This window comes from Coregonus clupeaformis, chromosome 29 (assembly GCF_020615455.1).
Source record: "Coregonus clupeaformis isolate EN_2021a chromosome 29, ASM2061545v1, whole genome shotgun sequence".
Lineage (NCBI taxonomy): Eukaryota > Metazoa > Chordata > Actinopteri > Salmoniformes > Salmonidae > Coregonus > Coregonus clupeaformis.
This window is the reverse complement of record NC_059220.1, coordinates 55,001,161-55,021,489: the sequence shown is the minus strand read 5'-3', so window position 1 is coordinate 55,021,489 and position 20,329 is coordinate 55,001,161. Positions and strand designations below refer to the sequence as shown.

Sequence of the window (20,329 nt, the reverse complement as noted above, 5' to 3'; positions counted from 1 at the left end):
AGTCTTAAAATGTCAATTTTTACTGTTTGTTTTGACACCTTTCAAATTTCATACGTCTATTAATATTTTATTTGATCATTTATTAATAAAGTCAGCACGAACATGTTTCACATGAGTATAAATGAAGAGCAGATACTACATACATAATGTCTAATGAAGCCACAGCGGTGTACAATATGTGCTTCTAAATAGTGTGCCATATCTTTTAAATACTGTAAGGGTATGGTTACTTTTGTCTCATAGATTGACTCCGGATTTTTGGATTCAGAGGCCCACCTTTCTTTGCCAAGGCTAATAAATCCCTTCATAAGATCATCAAGAACAATAGAAAAAACATCACATTATTTTGCAACTCACTTTCATATTGCATTTACAGGGTTATTTTTTTAAATATAAAAATATACATGATATGATATACATTGTTAATTGACAGTTCACTTGTTACGCACAATCAAAGTGGCAATGCCTTTAACATCCCTTAATCTGTCTGCATCAAAGTCGACCATTAGTTTTCTCAGGCCAGCTCGGGTGGGCTTGAAGGACAACTTGACCTTGACCTCTTGACCTGGGCCAATGTCACCTCTGTAGGAGAAAAGAGAAAGTTTCACCACAAGCACACATTGTTCTTTCAACTCAGTCTTGGTGCACTCCACTAACGGTTAAAATACTGACGAAGGTCTCCTGCTGTGTTCAATGAGGCCATGTCAAACATGTCACGCTATACTGAACAAAAATATAAATGCAACATGGAAAGTGTTGGTCCCATGTTTCATGAGCTGAAATAAAAGATCCCAGTATTTTCCCATATGCACAAAAAGCTTATTTCTCTAAAATTTTGGCCACTAATTTCTTTACATCCCCGTTAGTGAAAATGTGGAGTTGCCAAGATAATCCATCTACCTGACAGGTGTGGCATATAAAAAGCTGATTAAACAGCATGATCATTACACAGGTGCACCTTGTGCTAAGACAATAAAAGGCCACTAAAATGTGCAGTTTTGTTACACAATACAATGCCATAGATGCCTCAAGTTTTGAGGGAGCGTGCAATTGGCATGCTGACTGCAGGAATGTCCACCAGAGCTGTTGCCAGATAATTGAATGTTCATTTCTCTACCATAAACCACCACCAACGTCGTTTGGCAGTACTTCCAACCGGCCTCACAACCGCAGACCACGTGTAACCACGCCAGCCCAGGACCTCCACATCCGGCTCCTTCACCTGCGGGATCGTCTGAGACCAGCCACCCGGACAGCTGAAGAAACTGAGGAGTGTTTCTGTCTGTAATAAAGTGCTTTTGTGGGGAAAAACTCATTCTGATTGGCTGGGCCTGGTTTCCCAGTGGGTGGGCCTGGCTCCCAAGTGGGTGGGCCTATGCCCTCCCAGGTCCACCCATGGCTGCGCCCCTGCCCAGTCATGTGAAATCCATAGATTAGGGCCTAATTAATTTATTTCAATTTACTGATTTCTTTATATGAACTGTAATTCAGTAAAATCGTTGAAATTGTTGCATGTTGCATTTATATTTGTGTTCAGTGTATTTTAACACCTCTTGCATGTAAACCAAACACCAGCTCATTCAGAAATGTTGTCTGGTAATAGCAACTTTTTTGTAGCCATATATTTCTGGGAAAGACATTTACATTTAAGTAATTTAGCAGACGCTCTTATCCAGAGCGACTTACAAATTGGTGACCACACACATACTAAATAGTTTAACATTGAGGTCTCATGGAATTTTAAACTGGATTAGCTGCCAGAAATTACATTTGTGGCTATGTGCTGCTTAGGCTTGGGTGATATACTGTACCTTTTATACCGTATGCCGGGGTATTTCAAAATACCGATGGTATGATTTTCAATACTCCCCCGAAAGAGTGTTTATTGGGTTGGGGGCACCTGCTACGCCACTGCTTATATATTAAGTTTGACTATAAGAAATCTAAGATGTGTCAAATAAATTATCCAGCTCAGGGCTCCAGCTATGCATTTGGTTTGCTAGCTTGCTAGCTAAGTGGCTAGATGTCAAGATCAAGATTATTGGTTACAGCAGAGACATTCAATCCCCTCCTGGATCAAGATCCCTGTTGCCAAAATTTTTTTTTTTTGTGTGTGTGTTTTTTTAAAATAGCGCCTTGTGTGCATGCACATTCGGTAATACCCCAGATAGAACTATGAGCCAGATATTTCACCGGATGTATAAATGTGAAGCATCCGGTTGGTGTTTCCACTCATTACCAAATATGGTGATGAGAGGAAGCCCAGTGGCCGGCAGTGGGAGAAGATGGATTTTGGCTGACATTCTGCACATTTTCTCATCGATGAAACATTTGATCTCCATACAGTTTTCTGATTCCAAAACTAAAATCTGTAACAAACTGAGTGGACTGCATTTTGTAGACTTTGCCAAATTTGAGTTATTTCACACGCACGCTTCACAGAGTAGGTGTTCCCTAATGAAATATGCAAATAAATTATAGAACTGCCTTACACAGGAAGCGGCACAGGTCCTAATCCAGGCACTTGTCATCTCCCGTCTGGATTACTGCAACTCGCTGTTGGCTGGGCTCCCTGCCTGTGCCATTAAACCCCTACAACTCATCCAGAATGCCGCAGCCCGTCTGGTGTTCAACCTTCCCAAGTTCTCTCACGTCACCCCGCTCCTCCGCACACTCCACTGGCTTCCAGTTGAAGCTCGCATCTGCTACAAGACCATGGTGCTTGCCTACGGAGCTGTGAGGGGAACGGCACCTCCGTACCTTCAGGCTCTGATCAGTCCCTACACCCAAACGAGGGCACTGCGTTCATCCACCTCTGGCCTGCTGGCTCCCCTACCTCTGCGGAAGCATAGTTCCCGCTCAGCCCAGTCAAAACTGTTCGCTGCTCTGGCACCCCAATGGTGGAACAAGCTCCCTCACGACGCCAGGACAGCGGAGTCACTCACCACCTTCCGGAGACATTTGAAACCCCACCTCTTTAAGGAATACCTGGGATAGGATAAAGTAATCCTTCTACCCCCCCCAAACCCCCCAAAAAACAAACAAACAAACATTGTAAAGTGGTTATCCCACTGGCTATAAGGTGAATGCACCTATTTGTAAGTCGCTCTGGATAAGAGCGTCTGCTAAATGACGTAAATGTAAATGTAAATAGGATCTCACTAGCTCATGCTTGGCTCTGCCCACCTCCTTGCTTGTTCGGCCCACTATGATTAATTTGCTCCCATTGGAAACGATAGGTTCTGGTCTATCTTGGGTTAGTTATAAAAAATCTTTGGTAATACCGTATACCCCAGTACGGTACAAAAACGGTATGACTGTATGAAAATCTGGATACCGCCAAACCCTAGTGCTGCTATGAAAATGTGGCATTCGTTTTTTTTTTTCACACTTGAGCTACATGTGTTGACCAAAAAATGAGGTAGGCTAGGTCCATCCAGGAAGTGTGATGTTTTGTCAAAGAATGTTAAATTCACCCTGACTGCGGGCAGAGAAATGATCCTGTGTTTAGTCTGAGGGCATATGTTTACACTGGCATCTCCTTTTGGAGGTTATGTGTGGTAACATTTGGCCTGTGGTCCTGGAGAGCCACGCTGGGCCGGTTTAGTCGTCTTTGGCCTGGGATGAGGAGGATATGTTAGGCTCTTGCTTTGTCTTTTTAAGGGAGGTGGAGCAAGAGAAAAGCAGATCTTGTTCTTTTTACTCATGCAATGTCGTCAGACTATGTCCTTGCTGAGGAATTTACCATGGCAGCCAAGAGCTCTCTGAGCTGCTATCCCTCTCTACATCTTCAGCTGCTGCACAGGGTGCAGGATCTTTAAAGAGCCCTGGGTTTTAAAGAGTTTCAGGTCTACATAAAATAATAGATCATTGTTCTCATTCTCTCATTGCTGAAAAAGCTTATACAAATTCAATGAAGATTGGATCTCCTCTCTCACATACAACACACAGAGATACTTACGGTGCTTGGATCTCCCGCGCTGCTGTCAGACCTGCCCCCTCCACAGTAAACACGCCCCCTCTGAGGGTAATAGGCAGTGGATTGGTGAAGCTGATGTGGGCAATCAATTTCCCAGATACAACTGCATCTCCCACTACCTGGAGCAAGAACATGGACATTGCAGGCATCATCAGAAATGATCATTTCAGTAACAAACAACCTTAAATCAATTGCTCTTGAACATATCCATTCTCATGACCAGTAGTACTCAATTTAAGCATTGCTTCACCAGAGCCATTCCCAGTTCCAGATAGTACCTTGACATGGAGCTGGGGCATGCTCAGTTGGATGTTGACCTCTTGCAGGACGACTTCGGGCTGGCCGCTGGCCTGGAGCAGTGCTGTGACTCTGATCAGGTTATGCTCAGACACACATGCCCCGTAGTGATCGTACCGTAGACGCATAACTTCCTTATGAGCTGTGAGAATAATAGGGATGAGAGGAGAATGTATGTTATTGTATTATTTTCACACTCTTTCCGTGGTATTGTTTTGCACGGTTTACTCGGTTCCTAAACATACAAGAAGACCAGGGATGTTCTAGGTCAGACTGACCCAGTGCCTGTAAACAAAATAAATCAAACACGGGCTCACACTAGTTCAAAGTTTTCAGTCATGATTCTTGATTCCTATCGTATATTGCACCATGATAAAGGGGGGCGGCAGGTAGCTTAGTGGTTAAGAGCGTTGTGCCAGTAACCGAAAGGTCGCTGGTTCTAATCCCCGAGCCGACTAGGTGAAAAATCTGTCGATGTGCCCTTGAGCAAGGCACTTAACCCTAATTGCTCCTGTAAGTCGCTCTGGATAAGAGTGTCTGCTAAATGACTAATTATTATTATTATTATTATTATTATTATTATAAACTTCACTAAAAAGTTTGATTGTGTGATGGCAGTTGAGGCCCACCTTTCTGGGCTGGCACGGTCAGGCTGGCAGTCTTCCTATGGCACTCCCCACGGTGGAGGCTGTTGTAGGTGACAGCGTTGGACGTCACAGTGAGCTGGGCTGGGGTGTCCTCTCCACCCACGTTGTGCACCTCCACTATCACATCAAAGTCTGTCCCCAGGATAGCCTGGGCGTGTTTGATCTTCAGCTCCAGCTGCCCTGGTCCTCCATTCGGCTGCGTTACCCGCCGTCCTGCCTTCTCATACACCTCACGCTCCTTCACTGAACCTGGTCGAAAGGAAGGAGGATGTCATACTGTTAAATTAACGGTGTGTTCGTGTGGTATGTGTCCATAGTGACACCCTTCCCTTGGGGTATTTGTAGTCTGTAACAGTCTACTGTACTATTTAGGTATGTTCCCATCTGTGCTAATATTTGTGCAGGTGTGAATATTACAGTATGTTTGTTTAAAGGAAGGAACTGCATACCTTCGGGGTATTTGTAATGTTTAGTGATGTCCTCTCTGTAGTCTCCGTACACACTCTTGGTGCTGATGTTTTGGCCCACTGTCTTCTGGTTGAGGGAAACTTGTGAGCGTTGGCCATCTGGGTAGACTATCCAGGTGACCAGGTCTGCGTTCACCTCAGAGAACACGAAAGCTGCATCATACTTCATCCCCACATCACCATCCCTCACTGCCTTCACTGGACAGGGCCCACAACAGTACACCCCTGAGAAGGAGGAGATAGAGATGAGGGAAAGAAAAACCACTTGACAGAAAACATATTAAGAAATGTAACTTCCTGTAGTAGCCCAACCATAAAATGTTTGTTTTGAAGGGGCTTAGTAAGACCAAGACTGGTCATGAATATGAAGTGGGACCGTACCATCACTCCTCTCCTGTGGGGTGGGATCCAGAGCTTGCCACCCATCATAGCCTTTAGGAAGATCCTCCCTGTCCATCCATGACTCCACCCAGCAATGGTAGTTCCTACACACACACACACACACACACACACACACGTACTATGCTGATTTGAAGCCACCAATTCCATGCATAATTCTAAGATGATATCTAGAAATGAAAGCAACTTATGAAAACTATAGAAATGTAGGTTGTGAGCCTTACCAGATCATGTCCTTCCTGCCTTCAGACACACTCTCCAGCTGCTCGTCGTACATATAGTCCACATTCAGGTTACCATCAGTGTCATGGGCAGAGGAGTAGTTTGTAACTGGGCGAGTGGGTATGCCCAGACAGCGAAGAACTGTGGGATGGGTGAGAGGAAGGAACCAATCAGCAAACAGCATATAGTCTATTTATAGCTTAATATACTGTAGCTGAATGAAATATTTGATAGTGAAAATATAGAACCAGAGAGTGTTCAAAGAGAGAGAGACATCTTGTGTCAGTGTGTTGTCTGCTATGTGTCTCTCACTTGTACAGGCTACTCCTGAGAACACCCAGCACTGTCCGTAGCGCACCCTCTGTGCCCCGGCCTCACTCCAGCGCCTGAGGATGGGCACACTGCCGGTCCAACGTGTGGGCGGCACCCCGTCATCGTACTTCCCGTCCCAACGGCCCGACACCACGCCACGGTCATCATTAGCGTTTACCTGCACATGTGTAGAGTAGGTAGGGTAAGTTAATTACTGTAAGATTATAGCTATTCCCTATGTGTAGAAATAAAGAAGTTATCGGGTGAACCTTACCATTGCAGTAATTGTCCTGCTCACGTACACTGGGTCTGCTCGGTTGGCTGTGTCCATCTCTGGGTTTGTCAGTGCAGCAGGTGAATTGTCCAGGATTTCAAAACAGATGTCCACCACATCTTGTTCAAACTATGAAAAATGACATGAGGGATTAAACGTAAAAATATTATGAGAACGCATTAAGTGAGCTCATGATGACGTAGATACGAATCTCAAACCAGTGTTAAAAATACATACATTGGTGATCGTGACTGTATGCACTTTCCTCCTCACTAGATGGAGACCATAAGCCATGCAGGTTGTCTGTCTCTTTCTCAATTTCTATGTGACTATGTCTCTGTCTCTCTCTCTGAGCTGAGACAAACCCATGTTTGAGTGGTTGGCATTTTCACACATCCAGTGTAGAAATGTCTTACATCCACCAAAGATATTTCCTCAGCCAGCTGGTGCACTGTGTCTCCAAATGCCACCAAGCTGTGACAGTTCACACAGGCCACCATCAAGCCATCAGACTTGACAGAAACCACTGGGTGCCAACACCCACCCACATGCCCTGTTGTTTATCTTTCTGTTTGAAAACACCTCAGCTAGAACTGTGATTCAGGCTGCACATCACTGAGATCTGGTTCTCATTGGATCGATGGGTTAATAATGTGATCAACAGGTTTGGGCTCTCCATTCTGTCTCAGCTGTGTTGGCTGTCTGTCCTTCAGAAGTGCTGTTTGTTTGCTACCTGTCCAAAGTTCCAGGGCAGTGAGGAGATCTGGTCCCAGGAACCCTGGTAAAGGAGGCCATTTTCATTCAGGATGTACTCCTCTAGCAGCTCCTCATCAGGGAGGTACACAGAATCAGCTGGGAGGGAGAAAAACAAAGACCCAGAGGACACTCTGAGTGAGGCAGTGTGCGAAAACATCTGGGCCAACAGCTTCATTCTCATTGTAGTGATATCACACAACTGACAACTTTCATATAAGCAATCTCTTCCACTAATTTCATATTTTTCTATACATTGTTATAATTTCATGTTCAGCTCAAATTTATTTCAAAGTAATCGCAGGGACGGACACAAATACACAACTGAAGACAGTATCTTCCCTGACTCTGACCTTCTGAGAGTGGCACCACCCTAAGCCCTCCACCTCACCAAAAGAGCAAATAAAACAGGACAGGGTGCAGTGCCACAAAATTGAGCACTATCAATATTTTTTTTACTGATTCAACTAGTGTGTGTGTGCATGTGGACGCAGCGCATGCATGTGTGAGCTCACCTTTGCACCAGGGGTTGAAGAGCAGGTAGAACGTCTCTGGTGTTGTCTGCTCCAGGATGTGTCCGTCAGGGGAGAGGTGCAGCACTGTCATGCTGTAGAGTCCCACAGGGGCGTCTGCTGGGCTGTGGACCGTCAGCAGCACCTCACTCTGAGCCCCCTGCTGGCGGATCCACCACTTGTCACTGCCAGCACGGGCATCCAACACCTTCACCACAACCTCACCCTCCTTACCTAAACACACAAACAAAACCACACATATACTGTACTGTCAGTCAAAGCTGTTTTACCAGATCATTTCATTTTTATATCTGTCAATCATAACTGACTCCTCCTCCCACTGTGCAATAGTATCCACTCTATAGCCGACTTAAGATTATGGTCCTTGTCCTTGAGTTGCTTACCTAGATGCAAGATCATGGCTAGTTTGTGTTTAGGGGGCAGGGTTGTGGAGCACTGCAAGGCGAGGGAGAAGGACTGCCCCCTACGAACCAGCAGCCTTTCCATGTCCATCTCCTCTGTACGATGGGCATGGTTGTTCACCTGGCAACGCAGGTCCATTCCCATGAATACACCTGGAACACAATGAAAGAAAAGACATAGGGTTCAGTCACTTCTAATAAAACCTATTCTACTGTATACTTACACTACCGTTCAAAAGTTTGGGGTCACTTAGAAATGTCCTTGTTTTCGAAAGAAAAGCAATTTTTTTGTACATTAAAATAACATCAAATTGATCAGAAATACAGTGTAGACATTGTTAATGTTGTAAATGGCTATTGTAGCTGAAAACGGCTGATTTTTAATAGAATATCTACATAGGCGTACAGAGACCCATTATCAGCAACCATCAGTCCTGTGTTCCAATGGCACTAACCAGAATAGAAAAAGGAGTGGGAGGCCCCGGTGCACAACTGAGCAAGAGGACAAATACATTAGTGTCTAGTTTGAGAAACAGACGCCTCACAGGTCCTCAACTGGCAGCTTCATTAAATAGTACCCGCAAAACACCAGTCTCAACGTCAACAGTGAAGAGGCGACTCCGGGATGCTGACCTTCTAGGCAGAGTTGCAAAGAAAAAGCCATATCTCAGACTGCCCATCTTCATCTTTTATTTTTATTGGCCAGTCTGAGATATGGCTTTTTCTTTGCAACTCTGCCTAGAAGGTCAGCATCCCGGAGACGCCTCTTCACTGTTGACGTTGAGACTGGTGTTTTGCGGGTACTATTTAATGAAGCTGCCAGTTGAGGAGCTGTGAGGCGTCTGTTTCTCAAACTAGACACTAATGTATTTGTCCTCTTGCTCAGTTCGAACCCACAATTGCTGATGCTCCAGATACTCAACTAGTCTCAAGAAGGCCAGTTTTATTGCTTCTTTAATCAGCACAACAGTTTTCAGCTGTGCTAACATAATTGCAAAAGGGTTTTCTAATGATCAATTAGCCTTTTAAAATGATAAACTTGGATTAGCAAATACAATGTGCCATTGGAACACAGGACTGATGGTTGCTGATAATGGTCCTCTGAACACCTATGTAGATATTCCATTAAAATCAGCAGTTTCCAGCTGCAATAGCGATTTACAACATTAACAATGTCTACACTGTATTTCTGATCAATTTGCTGTTATTTTAATGGACCAAAAATTGCTTTTCTTTCTGAAAACAAGGACTTTTCTAAGTGACCCCAAACTTTTGAACGGTAGTGTATAAATAATGAATTCAAGAGGAAATCTTAGGGGGTAACCAGACCACACTTGTACTATTACTTTTGTAGATACTAATATTTCTAGACAGATCTCTAGTTTAGTCATATCAATCACAATGGTCCCATGTTGTACAGGTCAAACCACAGAAAGGTCAGACAAGTCATCAATTGGAGCCTGACTATCAGTGTGAGTCACAAAGTCAAGGACCCCACTTCATATTTATAGAATCTACTGTAGGTAGGCAACTCCACTCAAGCATGATGCATGAAAACATTAACATTGCTGTTTTGATATTAAAAGGTTATGACAATGATTGCCAGAAATGGATGTTACTACTATATTGTAACAGTAGTGTGGGAGAAAACATTTTTTTAGAAAACAGAGGTGAAAAGTTTGATACTTTTTGCTTTATAAACCATCAAGTAATAAATAAGTATAGCCCTGGTGTGCCAGGTCAGATTGGTTGGCACAAAAGAGACCAATCTAAGCCATCAAACTGAAGTCATCCTTCAGCCATTCCTGAGGTTAGACACAGTTGAGTGCCATATACTATGATCACACACAGAGACAGAGACACAGACAGAGACAGACCAACTTAAATATTAGACTAGGAGAAACACAGATCTACTATATATTATGTTTAAATTGAGAAATGTACACATTTCAGGATCAACTTTGTCAGATAACACCTCTGCTCCATCCTCATATTTGTATGATTAGTGCATACGAGCCTGTTGGTCTCTTACTCTCCTGGTACGCATTGCTTAAATTAGATTGAGTGACCTTAACACACTGCTGTGAATTCATCCGGCAGCACACTTTTCACAGATATGAAAATTGCTTGTAATATTTGTCTCCTCTACTTCGGAGGGCACTACCAATGGTTTAAAAAATATGTGAAATAATTATAAATCACTTACCGTTTTGGTCAGCCATTCTCCACTCTTTGTGGTGAATAAGTCCTCTGTGAATCTTCTCTTCTCTAAGTGTAACCTCCTTTTATGATAAGTTTGATTCCTCTTTTGTCTTTTCACACAGCCCTGAAGGTGTATGCCTCACTTTTCTACCCCTGTCTCCACCAGGTCCCAGTATTTATACTGGAGAGGAATGGCCCTGTCCCAGTGCTCCAACACACATGTTCACACATACACACCTCCCATTCACTGTTCTCCCTGACCTCTGACATCACACTCTGTGGAGATCCAGAACAGAGGTGTACCCACAGTCTGTGTGTGTGTGTACGTGCATGATTGGATGTGTGCCCACGCGTGCGTGTGTATACGTGCTTGAATTGGGAAGCACAAGCTTTGCCTACTTCAATATTTTACTTACACAGAAAAAAGCATTAGAGCCCAAGTATTTACTATAGTTTGTGTCAGCCGTGTGCGGGAACCTTTTTCTCCCCCTGTGATCTAAGCTCAGACACTGGGTTCTTTGTTAAGCGGATAAAGGGTTCAGGGCATGGGGCACACTTTTACTCCAACAGTTTTCCAGTAAATGTTTTGTATCATATACAATTTCCTGTTTCACAGTCTATGGCACATACATGTTCCCTTTTTTTCTTTCTGTTTGGAGCTTAAAGTCACCAATTACAAAACATACAAGTTGAATAAGTTTACAGCATGATATACTTGAGAAGGAAAATACGATTTTGTTCCAAGATTTTATTCATATGAATTGCAGTCCAGGACATTGACTGGAGCTATTTTTCCTGGCAAAATAATCAAACCCAAGCTGGTTTTAAATCAAAAGTTAAACATCCATTTAAACAAATGTTTAACATCAATTATAGGACATCGATTACACATCCACTACAGTGAAAGCTGGAGGGGTATTTCTACTGAAATTATGTGAAAAGTGGGAAGGGTATTTCTACTGAAATGCATGATGTTGAAGTATCATAGCGGTCATCTTTTTAGTTATCCAAATGATGTCTCTATGTCCCAATGTTAAATAAAAGTAGTAAAAGCAAGAAGGGATATTTTTATACTGTAATGCATGGTGTTGAAATATCATCTCATCTATCATCTGCCGTTCAATGTCATGTCATGAGGGTCAACACTCCAAGTTCAAGTCGAGGATCAAGTTATACAATTTGTGAGACTCAACTCAAGTGCAAGTCATAGGATTCAAGTCCACCATTCTATTACTAATATACAATATAGTAATACGATATAATAGAGTACCTTCTGAGTGTGTACATGCTCACAATCAGCTGTACATATTAGGCTGTGTGAAGTTACAGTTTATGAGTAATGGAATGGTGAGTGAGTAAGAGGTATCTGTGTTTTCCAGCCAGACCGTGTGTCAGGAAGACATGTTCCCATAGTGGAGTAAGGAGACACACTACAAGAGAAAGAATATGAGGGACATTTCTTCATCACCATGATAGCACCAGGCCCCCTTGCTACAGTGTGTGACATATTTGGTGAATTCTCAGTGACTATAAATAAGAAATGAGGCCTATGGTATTGTGTGAGTGGAAAGTGGAGGGAACAATAACATCTCTAACAATAACATCTCTAATCACTTTGATGGCAGCAGATTCCCACTGTGCTGTTACATTGCTTGGGTGGTGCTTGCTTTTGCTGACACACAGAAGCCCCTCTGTCCTGCTGACACAGGGGGCAAACAACCCGGTGATCACTCTGCCGCACCCAAAAGAGAGAGAGAAGTGTGTTAGACACTAAACTGAGGAATGCTGTGACAGTAAGATTTCGGGAAAATGGGGTGTCCACCACCCACAGAACTTCTTCCACATAGCACCTAGGTGACGATGATTTGACAAGCTTCTTGACAGTTGACCAGTATGACCAGTCACACCACTACTATGTGACTCCCTTCTTGGGAGGTCAGTGAGGATATGAAAACAAGATGGCAGGCTGTAAAGGTCAGGTCTGGGGTATAGTGATATACGGTCAGTAGGTGGATAAGCCAAGTTTTAATAAAATAATCACTGGTCCAAATGTTCACACCAGGGGAGCTAGTAACTCTCCACAGACCGTCACTGAAACAATCTTTCATCCTATTTTGCCCTCTCACGCTTGTGCAAACGCTGAGACATAAATACTCTCCTTCTGACAGAGCGGGAGCATTTTTGGAGCATAGCCCGTCCTACCTGGGGACTGAGGCAGCATTGCTGCCTGTAGGCTGGTTGTGTAGACATACAGGGCAGGGACAACTCAGATCGAGTTACTTCCTGAAATTACACCACAGGTGAGTCATGAATACCCTCTTTCACTACAACAGTAACACTGAAGTAAGGACTGTGAGTCAGACACCTCTATCAACATGTACAGAGATGTAAAGTTGTCTGTGGTCTTCAGGAGGTCTTGTTCTTGCTCCTTCCTTTCCCTGTGTACGCAGTTGTGACACTTGATGTGCAGACGTCTCTATCAACACAGGCTGAGTGCGTGCTGCAGTGATGCCAGGAGGAGGTCACATCAGGAGACAGAAACCTTTCCTCAGTGTACACCCCCTCAAGAGTAAATTCACTGTCCTGGGCTGCCTTCCAACATTCAGCACAGCAGTGTGTGTGTGTGTCTGTGTGGAGAGAGAGGCAGGAGGTATAGGACCATTGACCAATGCCATGGAAAAGACCCATGGCAATGCTGATGAAAAAATATTTGTTGGAAATGTCTCTCAAGTATGATTAACTATTATTTCCCAATTCAACAAAAAAATATGCTATATGAGAAATGCACATACTGTAGCTAGCTAGCTAGCTTCCAATATGTTAAAAAAATTACGTTAAATATATAATTATAATCTAGCTAATGCATAACTCAAACGATTATTGTCTCGCCTGATATATGATAATTTATGATAGCTAGAACGTCAAGCTTGCTAGATTTTGAAACCACGTGCTAACGTTAGCTAGCTAGCTACTGTAGCTAGCTGGGAATTATGCATGATAGCTAGCTGCTCAAATGCTTGCTAGCTCGCAGATATCCTTCCCTGTTTCATGATTTATTCAGTTGTTATTCGCCGTACTATTGTCACTAGCTAACTTTTCAATCGTTTGATTAGTCACTAGCTATCTTTGCAATCGTTTGATTAGACAATTATTAGTCCGATGGTTGTGTTCATACTTGTTACAATCTTCTGATTGAGTAACGTCAGGATGGCCGAGCGGTCTAAGGCGCTGCGTTCAGGTCGCAGTCTCCCCTGGAGGCGTGGGTTCGAATCCCACTTCTGACATTATTTTTAGGCAAGGAAACGTAATTGTCGTGTTGTAGGTACTAGCAAAGATACTGGTAACTAACCAGAAGTTCATATACTCCCGCTAGCTACCTGTGGTACTAGGTTATTTACTATTCTGTCTCAACGTTAGATTCGGCCCAACGTGAGCGAGACAGTATTCACGATTCTTGACACACATTCGTAGAAGGTTACAAATTCCTAGAAAGTAACATGATGGTGGTGATGTGATAGTTACAGCACAGTGTTCGTTTTGGCACTTTTTTTTTTTGATTTTGTCTAGTCTTAGTCATTTTGACCAAAATATCATTAAGTCACATTTTAGTCATTTGAATAATGATTTAGTCTAGTTATTGTCAAAATGATGAAAACAGTAGGCCATTTTAGTCAACTAAATGCCCTTTCATTTTAGTCACATCACGTTTGTATTGCCTCATTAACCTAGTAAACATAAATCACTGACTTCCATGTGCATAAACATACATAGCCTTGTCCTTCCAACATATTTTTCTGCATAACATCCTATTCTCTTCCCAACAGCAGAAATATGACAAACATATATAAGAAACAATTATCTGGCCATGTAAATTCCGAATTCAGCCTACACATACTAGATATTGCACATTACATACAAAGCAAACATACACACACAAGTGCAGAGAGAGAGTGTAATGTTTACTGTTCATTTTTTATTGTTTATTTCACTTTTGTTTATTATCTATTTCACTTGTCAAGTCCTTGAACCGGGAAAAAGAGATTGATCTTTGGCAAAGGGAGTGTGAAGCTAGTAGTAAGGGGAGGCAATTTTATTGCTTGCGTCGATCAGTAAAGGAAGAGGTGGGGAGTATGGGATGTAGGAGAGAGGAAATTGTGTGGTTGTGCTACGTTCATAAGAGAAGGTCTTGTATATCGTAATATAACTGTTCCATCTGAATGTGAATGTGTGATGGTGGAAATCTACAGTGCAGGTAGTAATATTAAGTTACACAATTTTTACAACCCTTGTCGTCAACTATCTGTAGCGATGTTTGATGAAATATCAGGAGAATTGGGCTCTAGAGAGATATGGTGCGGCGACTTTAATGCACATAATAGTTTATGGGGAAGCACACATACAGATGCTAATGGTACTATTGTGGAAGATATGATGGAAACAAGAGCATTAGTATATCTTAACGATGGATGTGGTACAAGAGTTGTTGTTGTTAGAGGGGTTACATCCTGCCTGGACCTCACAATGGCTTCTAACTCTGTTGCATCTATGTGTGAATGGAATGGAATAAATGATTCTACTGTTGGAAGTGATCATTTCCCGATTTCGTGTACCATGAACTTTGATGTTACTATTCCAGATAGGGTACCATTCAGAAGATGGTGCTTTCATAAAGTAGACTGGGAAAAGTTTGGTGATCATTGCTTAAAGTGTGTTGGACAGTTGTCTTTAGACAGGCCGGTTGATGTATGTGCTGCCTCTGACCTCTCTGATTTTGAGTGCTACAAATGTGTATGTACCAGTGGGTGAGAAAAGGAAGGTGGTTCCTTGGTGGACTGAAAAGTGCGCTGCGGCTATTCGAGAAAGAAATAGGGCTTACAGAGTGTTGCGTAGGAATATGACTCCTGAGTATCTTGTTGATTTCCAAAGGAAGAGAGCTTTAGTACGTAGGGTCATTAAGTCTGTCAAGAGAAATGCATGGAGACAGTTCTGCTCTACAATAGGCAGGGGTACTGAGCTGGGGGATGTATGGTCTATGTTGAAGAAGATTACTGAAAGAAGCAAGTCCACTTGAATTTCTGTTTTGGTTATGGGTCAAAAAATGGCCGTAACTGATAAAGAAAAAGCTGACTTGTTGGGGAAGACATTTGCTAGGGTACATAGTGGGGTTACTTTGGATGAAGTATATAAGCAACGCAGGTGTGAGATTTTAAATGCTCATGTTAATGTGTATAAGAAAAGGGATACTGCTGACTCTTCTTTGGATGCTGATTTTACCATACATGAGTTTAGCCTTTAGGCTATGGATATACAGCCCCAGGTCATGATCAGTTGTGCTATGTAATGTTTAAGCATCTACCTGATGAGGTCATACATGTTCTTCTGTGATTATTTAATACGATTTGGAGTGAGGGGGTTATACCTTCTGGTTGGAAACGTGCAGTAAAATTACCTTTTGTAAAGCCTGGTAAGGACTCTTCATGTGCTGACAGTTATAGACCAATAGCACTGACCTTTAACTTGTGTAAACTGATGGAAAAGATGACAGTCAATAGATTGTCACATTTCCTGGAACATAAAGGTTTATTGAGTCAATGTCAAAGTGGATTCCATAAAGGTAAATCTACTTTGGATGGTGTAGTCTTAGTAAAGGTGAGCAATGAAGTTGAAAAAACTCTGGTCATGAAAGAAGTAATGGCTTATGACACTATGTGGAGAGAAGGCCTACTGATTAAGATGAACATACTTGGTATTGGTGGGAGATTATATAACTGGGTTTTGACCTTCTTATTTAATCACTCTTTTCGAATTAAAATAGGATCCATTTTATCTGATGCCTATGGAGTTGACAATGGTATTCCTCAAGGCAGTGCTATCAGTCCTATTTTGTTCAACATTATGATTAACGATGTGTTTTCGAATGTAGGTAGGGGGCTTCCCTGTATGCTGATGATGGAGCTATTTGGAAGAGGGGAAGGAATGTCTCTCATGTGATCAAATCTATTCAACAAGCTATAGTGGATGTTGAAAGATGGTCGATTGACTAAGGTTTTAAATTGTCAGTGGCAAAGTCTTGTTGTATGTTCTCGAAGAAGAAAGGCTGATAATATACAGTTGTTTCTTTATGGACAGCCTATGGGGAGGGTTTCTAAGTACAAATATGTATGTCTATGGTTCAATGAGCAATATACATGGAAAGATCATGTCATAAATGTTGAAACCAAGTGTAAGAAGGTGGTGAATCTTATGCGCTCGGTCTCTGGTTATGAATGGGGTGCTGACAGACAATCGTTGATGGATATTTATAGAGCTCTGATCAGGACGACAATTGATTACGGGTATATAGTTTATGGAACAGCGGCAAAAGACTTGGCTTCAGAAGCTGGACAGAATCCAGTATATAGCTTTAAGGATATGTGTTGGTGCATTTAAATCAACATATGTATGTGCCTTACTAGTGGAGGCAGGTGAGATGCCTTTGGATATACGGCATAAAAAATTGTCATTCGCTTATTGGGTTAGGTTGAAAAGCTGTGAGGTTGAGCATCCCACTGCTACTGTTCTAGATGACTGTTGGGAATATACTAGTAGACAAGGCAGTGGTTTTGGTTGGACAGTTGGAAAGCTTGCTGATGAGAGTGGTTTGAGGGAGTTAGAGGTTGGCCCTTCTGTGGTGATAGGGGATGTTCCTCCATGGTTACTCCCAGATCCTGTTATTGAGCTAACCTTGGTAGAGAAAATGAAAGATTGGTCAGAAGTCAGTAATATAGGGAAACTGGTTGACAATTACATTGGTCGAAGTTTATATGCTTTTCACAGATGGATCCAAGGACTCAGATAGTGGGTGCACAGGAGTAGGCGTTTACGTTCCTGAATTTGATGTGCAGATATGTAGAAGACTAACAGATTAACTGTCAGTATACTCAGTTGGAGTGTTGGCGATAATATTTACATTTTAGTCATTTAGCAGACGCTCTTATCCAGAGCGACTTACAGGAGCAATTAGGGTTAAGTGCCTTGCTCAAGGGCACATTTACGTCATTTAGCAGACGCTCTTATCCAGAGCGACTACAAATTGGTGCATTCACCCTATAGCCAGTGGGATAACCACTTTACAATTATACTATTTTTTTTTTTTTGGGGGTAGAAGGATTACTTTATCCTATCCCAGGTGTTCCTTAAAGAGGTGGGGGTTTCAAATGTCTCCGGAAGGTGGTGAGTGACTCCGCTGTCCTGGCGTCGTGAGGGAGCTTGTTCCACCATTGGGGTGCCAGAGCAGCGAACAGCTTTGACTGGGCTGAGCGGGGAACTATGCTTCCGCAGAGGAAGGGGAGCCAGCAGGCCAGAGGTGGATGAACGCAATGCCCTCGCCTGGGTGTAGGGACTGATCAGAGCCTGAAGGTACGGAGGTGCCGTTCCCCTCACTGCTCCATAGGCAAGCACCATGGTCTTGTAACGGATGCGAGCTTCAACTGGAAGCCAGTGGAGTGTGCGGAGGAGGGGGTGACGTGGAGAGAACTTGGGAAGGTTGAACACCAGACGGGCTGCGGCATTCTGGATGAGTTGTAGGGGTTTAATGGCACAGGCAGGGAGCCCAGCCAACAGCGAGTTGCAGTAATCCAGACGGGAGATGACAAGTGCCTGGATTAGGACCTGTGCCGCTTCCTGTGTAAGGCAGGGTCGTACTCTCCGAATGTTGTAGAGCATGAACCTGCAGGATCGGGTCACCGCCTTGATGTTAGCGGAGAACGACAGGGTGTTGTCCAGGGTCACGCCAAGGCTCTTCGCACTCTGGGAGGAGGACACAACGGAGTTGTCAACCGTGATGGCGAGATCATGGAACGGGCAGTCCCTTCCCCGGGAGGAAGAGCAGCTCCGTCTTGCCAGGGTTCAGCTTGAGGTGGTGATCCGTCATCCATACTGATATGTCGGCCAGACATGCAGAGATGCGATTCGCCACCTGGTTATCAGAAGGGGGAAAGGAGAAGATTAGTTGTGTATCGTCAGCGTAGCAATGATAGGAGAGGCCATGTGAGGATATGACAGAGCCAAGTGACTTGGTGTATAGGGAGAAAAGGAGAGGGCCTAGAACTGAGCCCTGGGGGACACCAGTGGTGAGAGCACGTGGTGCGGAGACAGCTTCTCGCCACGCCACTTGGTAGGAGCGACCGGTCAGGTAGGACGCAATCCAGGAGTGAGCCGCGCCGGAGATGCCCAGCTCGGAGAGGGTGGAGAGGAGGATCTGATGGTTCACTGTATCAAAGGCAGCAGACAGGTCTAGAAGGACAAGAGCAGAGGAGAGAGAGTTAGCTTTAGCAGTGCGGAGAGCCTCCGTGACACAGAGAAGAGCAGTCTCAGTTGAATGACCAGTCCTGAAACCTGACTGGTTTGGATCAAGAAGGTCATTCTGAGAGAGATAGCAAGAGAGTTGGCTAAAGATAATAGTTGCCCTCCAGTGGGTGGAGGACTTACAACCTGCTAGAATTATAGTATGCTCAGATTCTCTGTCTGTATTGAATAGTTTATCATCTGGTAAATCTAATAGGAGTGACCTACTATTGGAGGTATTCATGTTATTATGGAGAATTTAGAGAATGAGTGTAGTAGTGAGATTCTGCTGGGTCCCAGCACATTCGGGTGTGGAAGGGAATGAAATTGTAGACCAGTTAGCCAAAAGAGCTTTGAAACTAGATATAATTGATATTAATGTTCCACTGGGTAGAGGTGAGGCCAAATGTAAGATCAGAGCCATTTTGATAGATGTGTGGCAGAAGAGATGAGACTCTGGGCACATTTATATGCCCTCCAAAGAAAGGTTGGTGGACCAAGATACAAAGGTCAGAACAGGATGGATTAGGTGGTGTTTGCTCGATTGCGCTTAGGACATTGTACACTGAACTCGTCATTAAATCTGGTTGGCAAGCATGTGAATGGTTTGTGTCTGGAGTGTAGGTTGATGAAACAGTGGAGCATGTGTTGTTATATTGTTGTAAGTATGTTGAAGAGAGGGAAAGATTGAAGTGTAGGGTTATTGAGGTTGGGTCATTGAGGTTGAACGGGGTTGGGGGGGTTTGGAAGTGATTTTGGGGATGGGGGAGGGTCTATTAGAAGTTAGTAGGGCTCTTTTTTATTTTCTCAGAAGCAGTGAGTTAGGTAGGAGGATTTAGAAATGTTGTAAACCGTGATTGACCACACACTTCAGCACAGTAGGTGGCGGCATGCACCTTTAACGTTGGTTTGCGGACCGCCATTATATCATAGAAGAAGAAGAAAACCCTGCACTCCAACGCCTATGGGTGGGGAAAATAAAAAGAGATGTCAGACACATTTGAAGGTAAGATTGTTTAAGTTAACGTTGCGAGTTAGCTTAGCTAGCAAGTTAGCTAAAGTTACTGCCTGCCAGGCCAACACAGCCACCAATTAGCTGAGAACTGCTAACGTTGGCTAACTTAGCTAGAAGCTAGCTTTGCATCGCTTACCAATATAGCTAGTTCTGAAACGTGATAACTAAAGTAGATCAATATTTCCCTACACAAATAACTGCTAATACCAAAGTGTGTTCAAAACACATTGTTGTGGACTCCTTTTTAAAGACCATGAGTGGGAAACGGATGCTATGGAGCGGTTTGTGCCGACTGTGTTCACCTGGACATCCACTCCAAAGCCATAATCAGAAAAGCTGCAAGGTAGGCCTAACCCCAAACTAACTAACTATTAGTTTATTATAAACTGGGTGGTTCGAGCCCTGAATGCTGATTGGCTGACATCCGTGGTATATCAGACCGTGTACCACGGGTATGACAAAAAATTTATTTTTACTGCTCTAATTACGTTGGTAACCAGTTT

At 43.3% G+C, this 20,329-nt stretch overlaps 1 protein-coding gene and 1 non-coding gene across 2 annotated transcripts; one reads left to right on the top strand and one right to left on the bottom strand.

Moving 5' to 3' along the window:
* Positions 1 to 65: 65 nt before the first annotated feature.
* Positions 66 to 10,636, bottom strand: tgm2l (transglutaminase 2, like). The gene is made up of 13 exons (XM_041890010.2): positions 10,491 to 10,636; positions 8,267 to 8,437; positions 7,866 to 8,096; positions 7,331 to 7,449; positions 6,598 to 6,726; positions 6,324 to 6,501; positions 6,014 to 6,152; positions 5,772 to 5,875; positions 5,373 to 5,615; positions 4,906 to 5,172; positions 4,258 to 4,418; positions 3,962 to 4,098; positions 66 to 582 (listed from the first exon to the last, which is right to left on the bottom strand). Exons 1-13 carry the CDS (start codon positions 10,504 to 10,506, stop codon positions 435 to 437), a joined length of 2,043 nt encoding a protein of 680 aa, XP_041745944.2. The 5' UTR covers positions 10,507 to 10,636; the 3' UTR covers positions 66 to 434.
* Positions 10,637 to 13,687: 3,051 nt separating this feature from the next.
* On the top strand, positions 13,688 to 13,770 carry trnal-cag. The gene has a single exon. It is a non-coding gene; the product is annotated as a tRNA-Leu (tRNA).
* Positions 13,771 to 20,329: the final 6,559 nt, after the last annotated feature.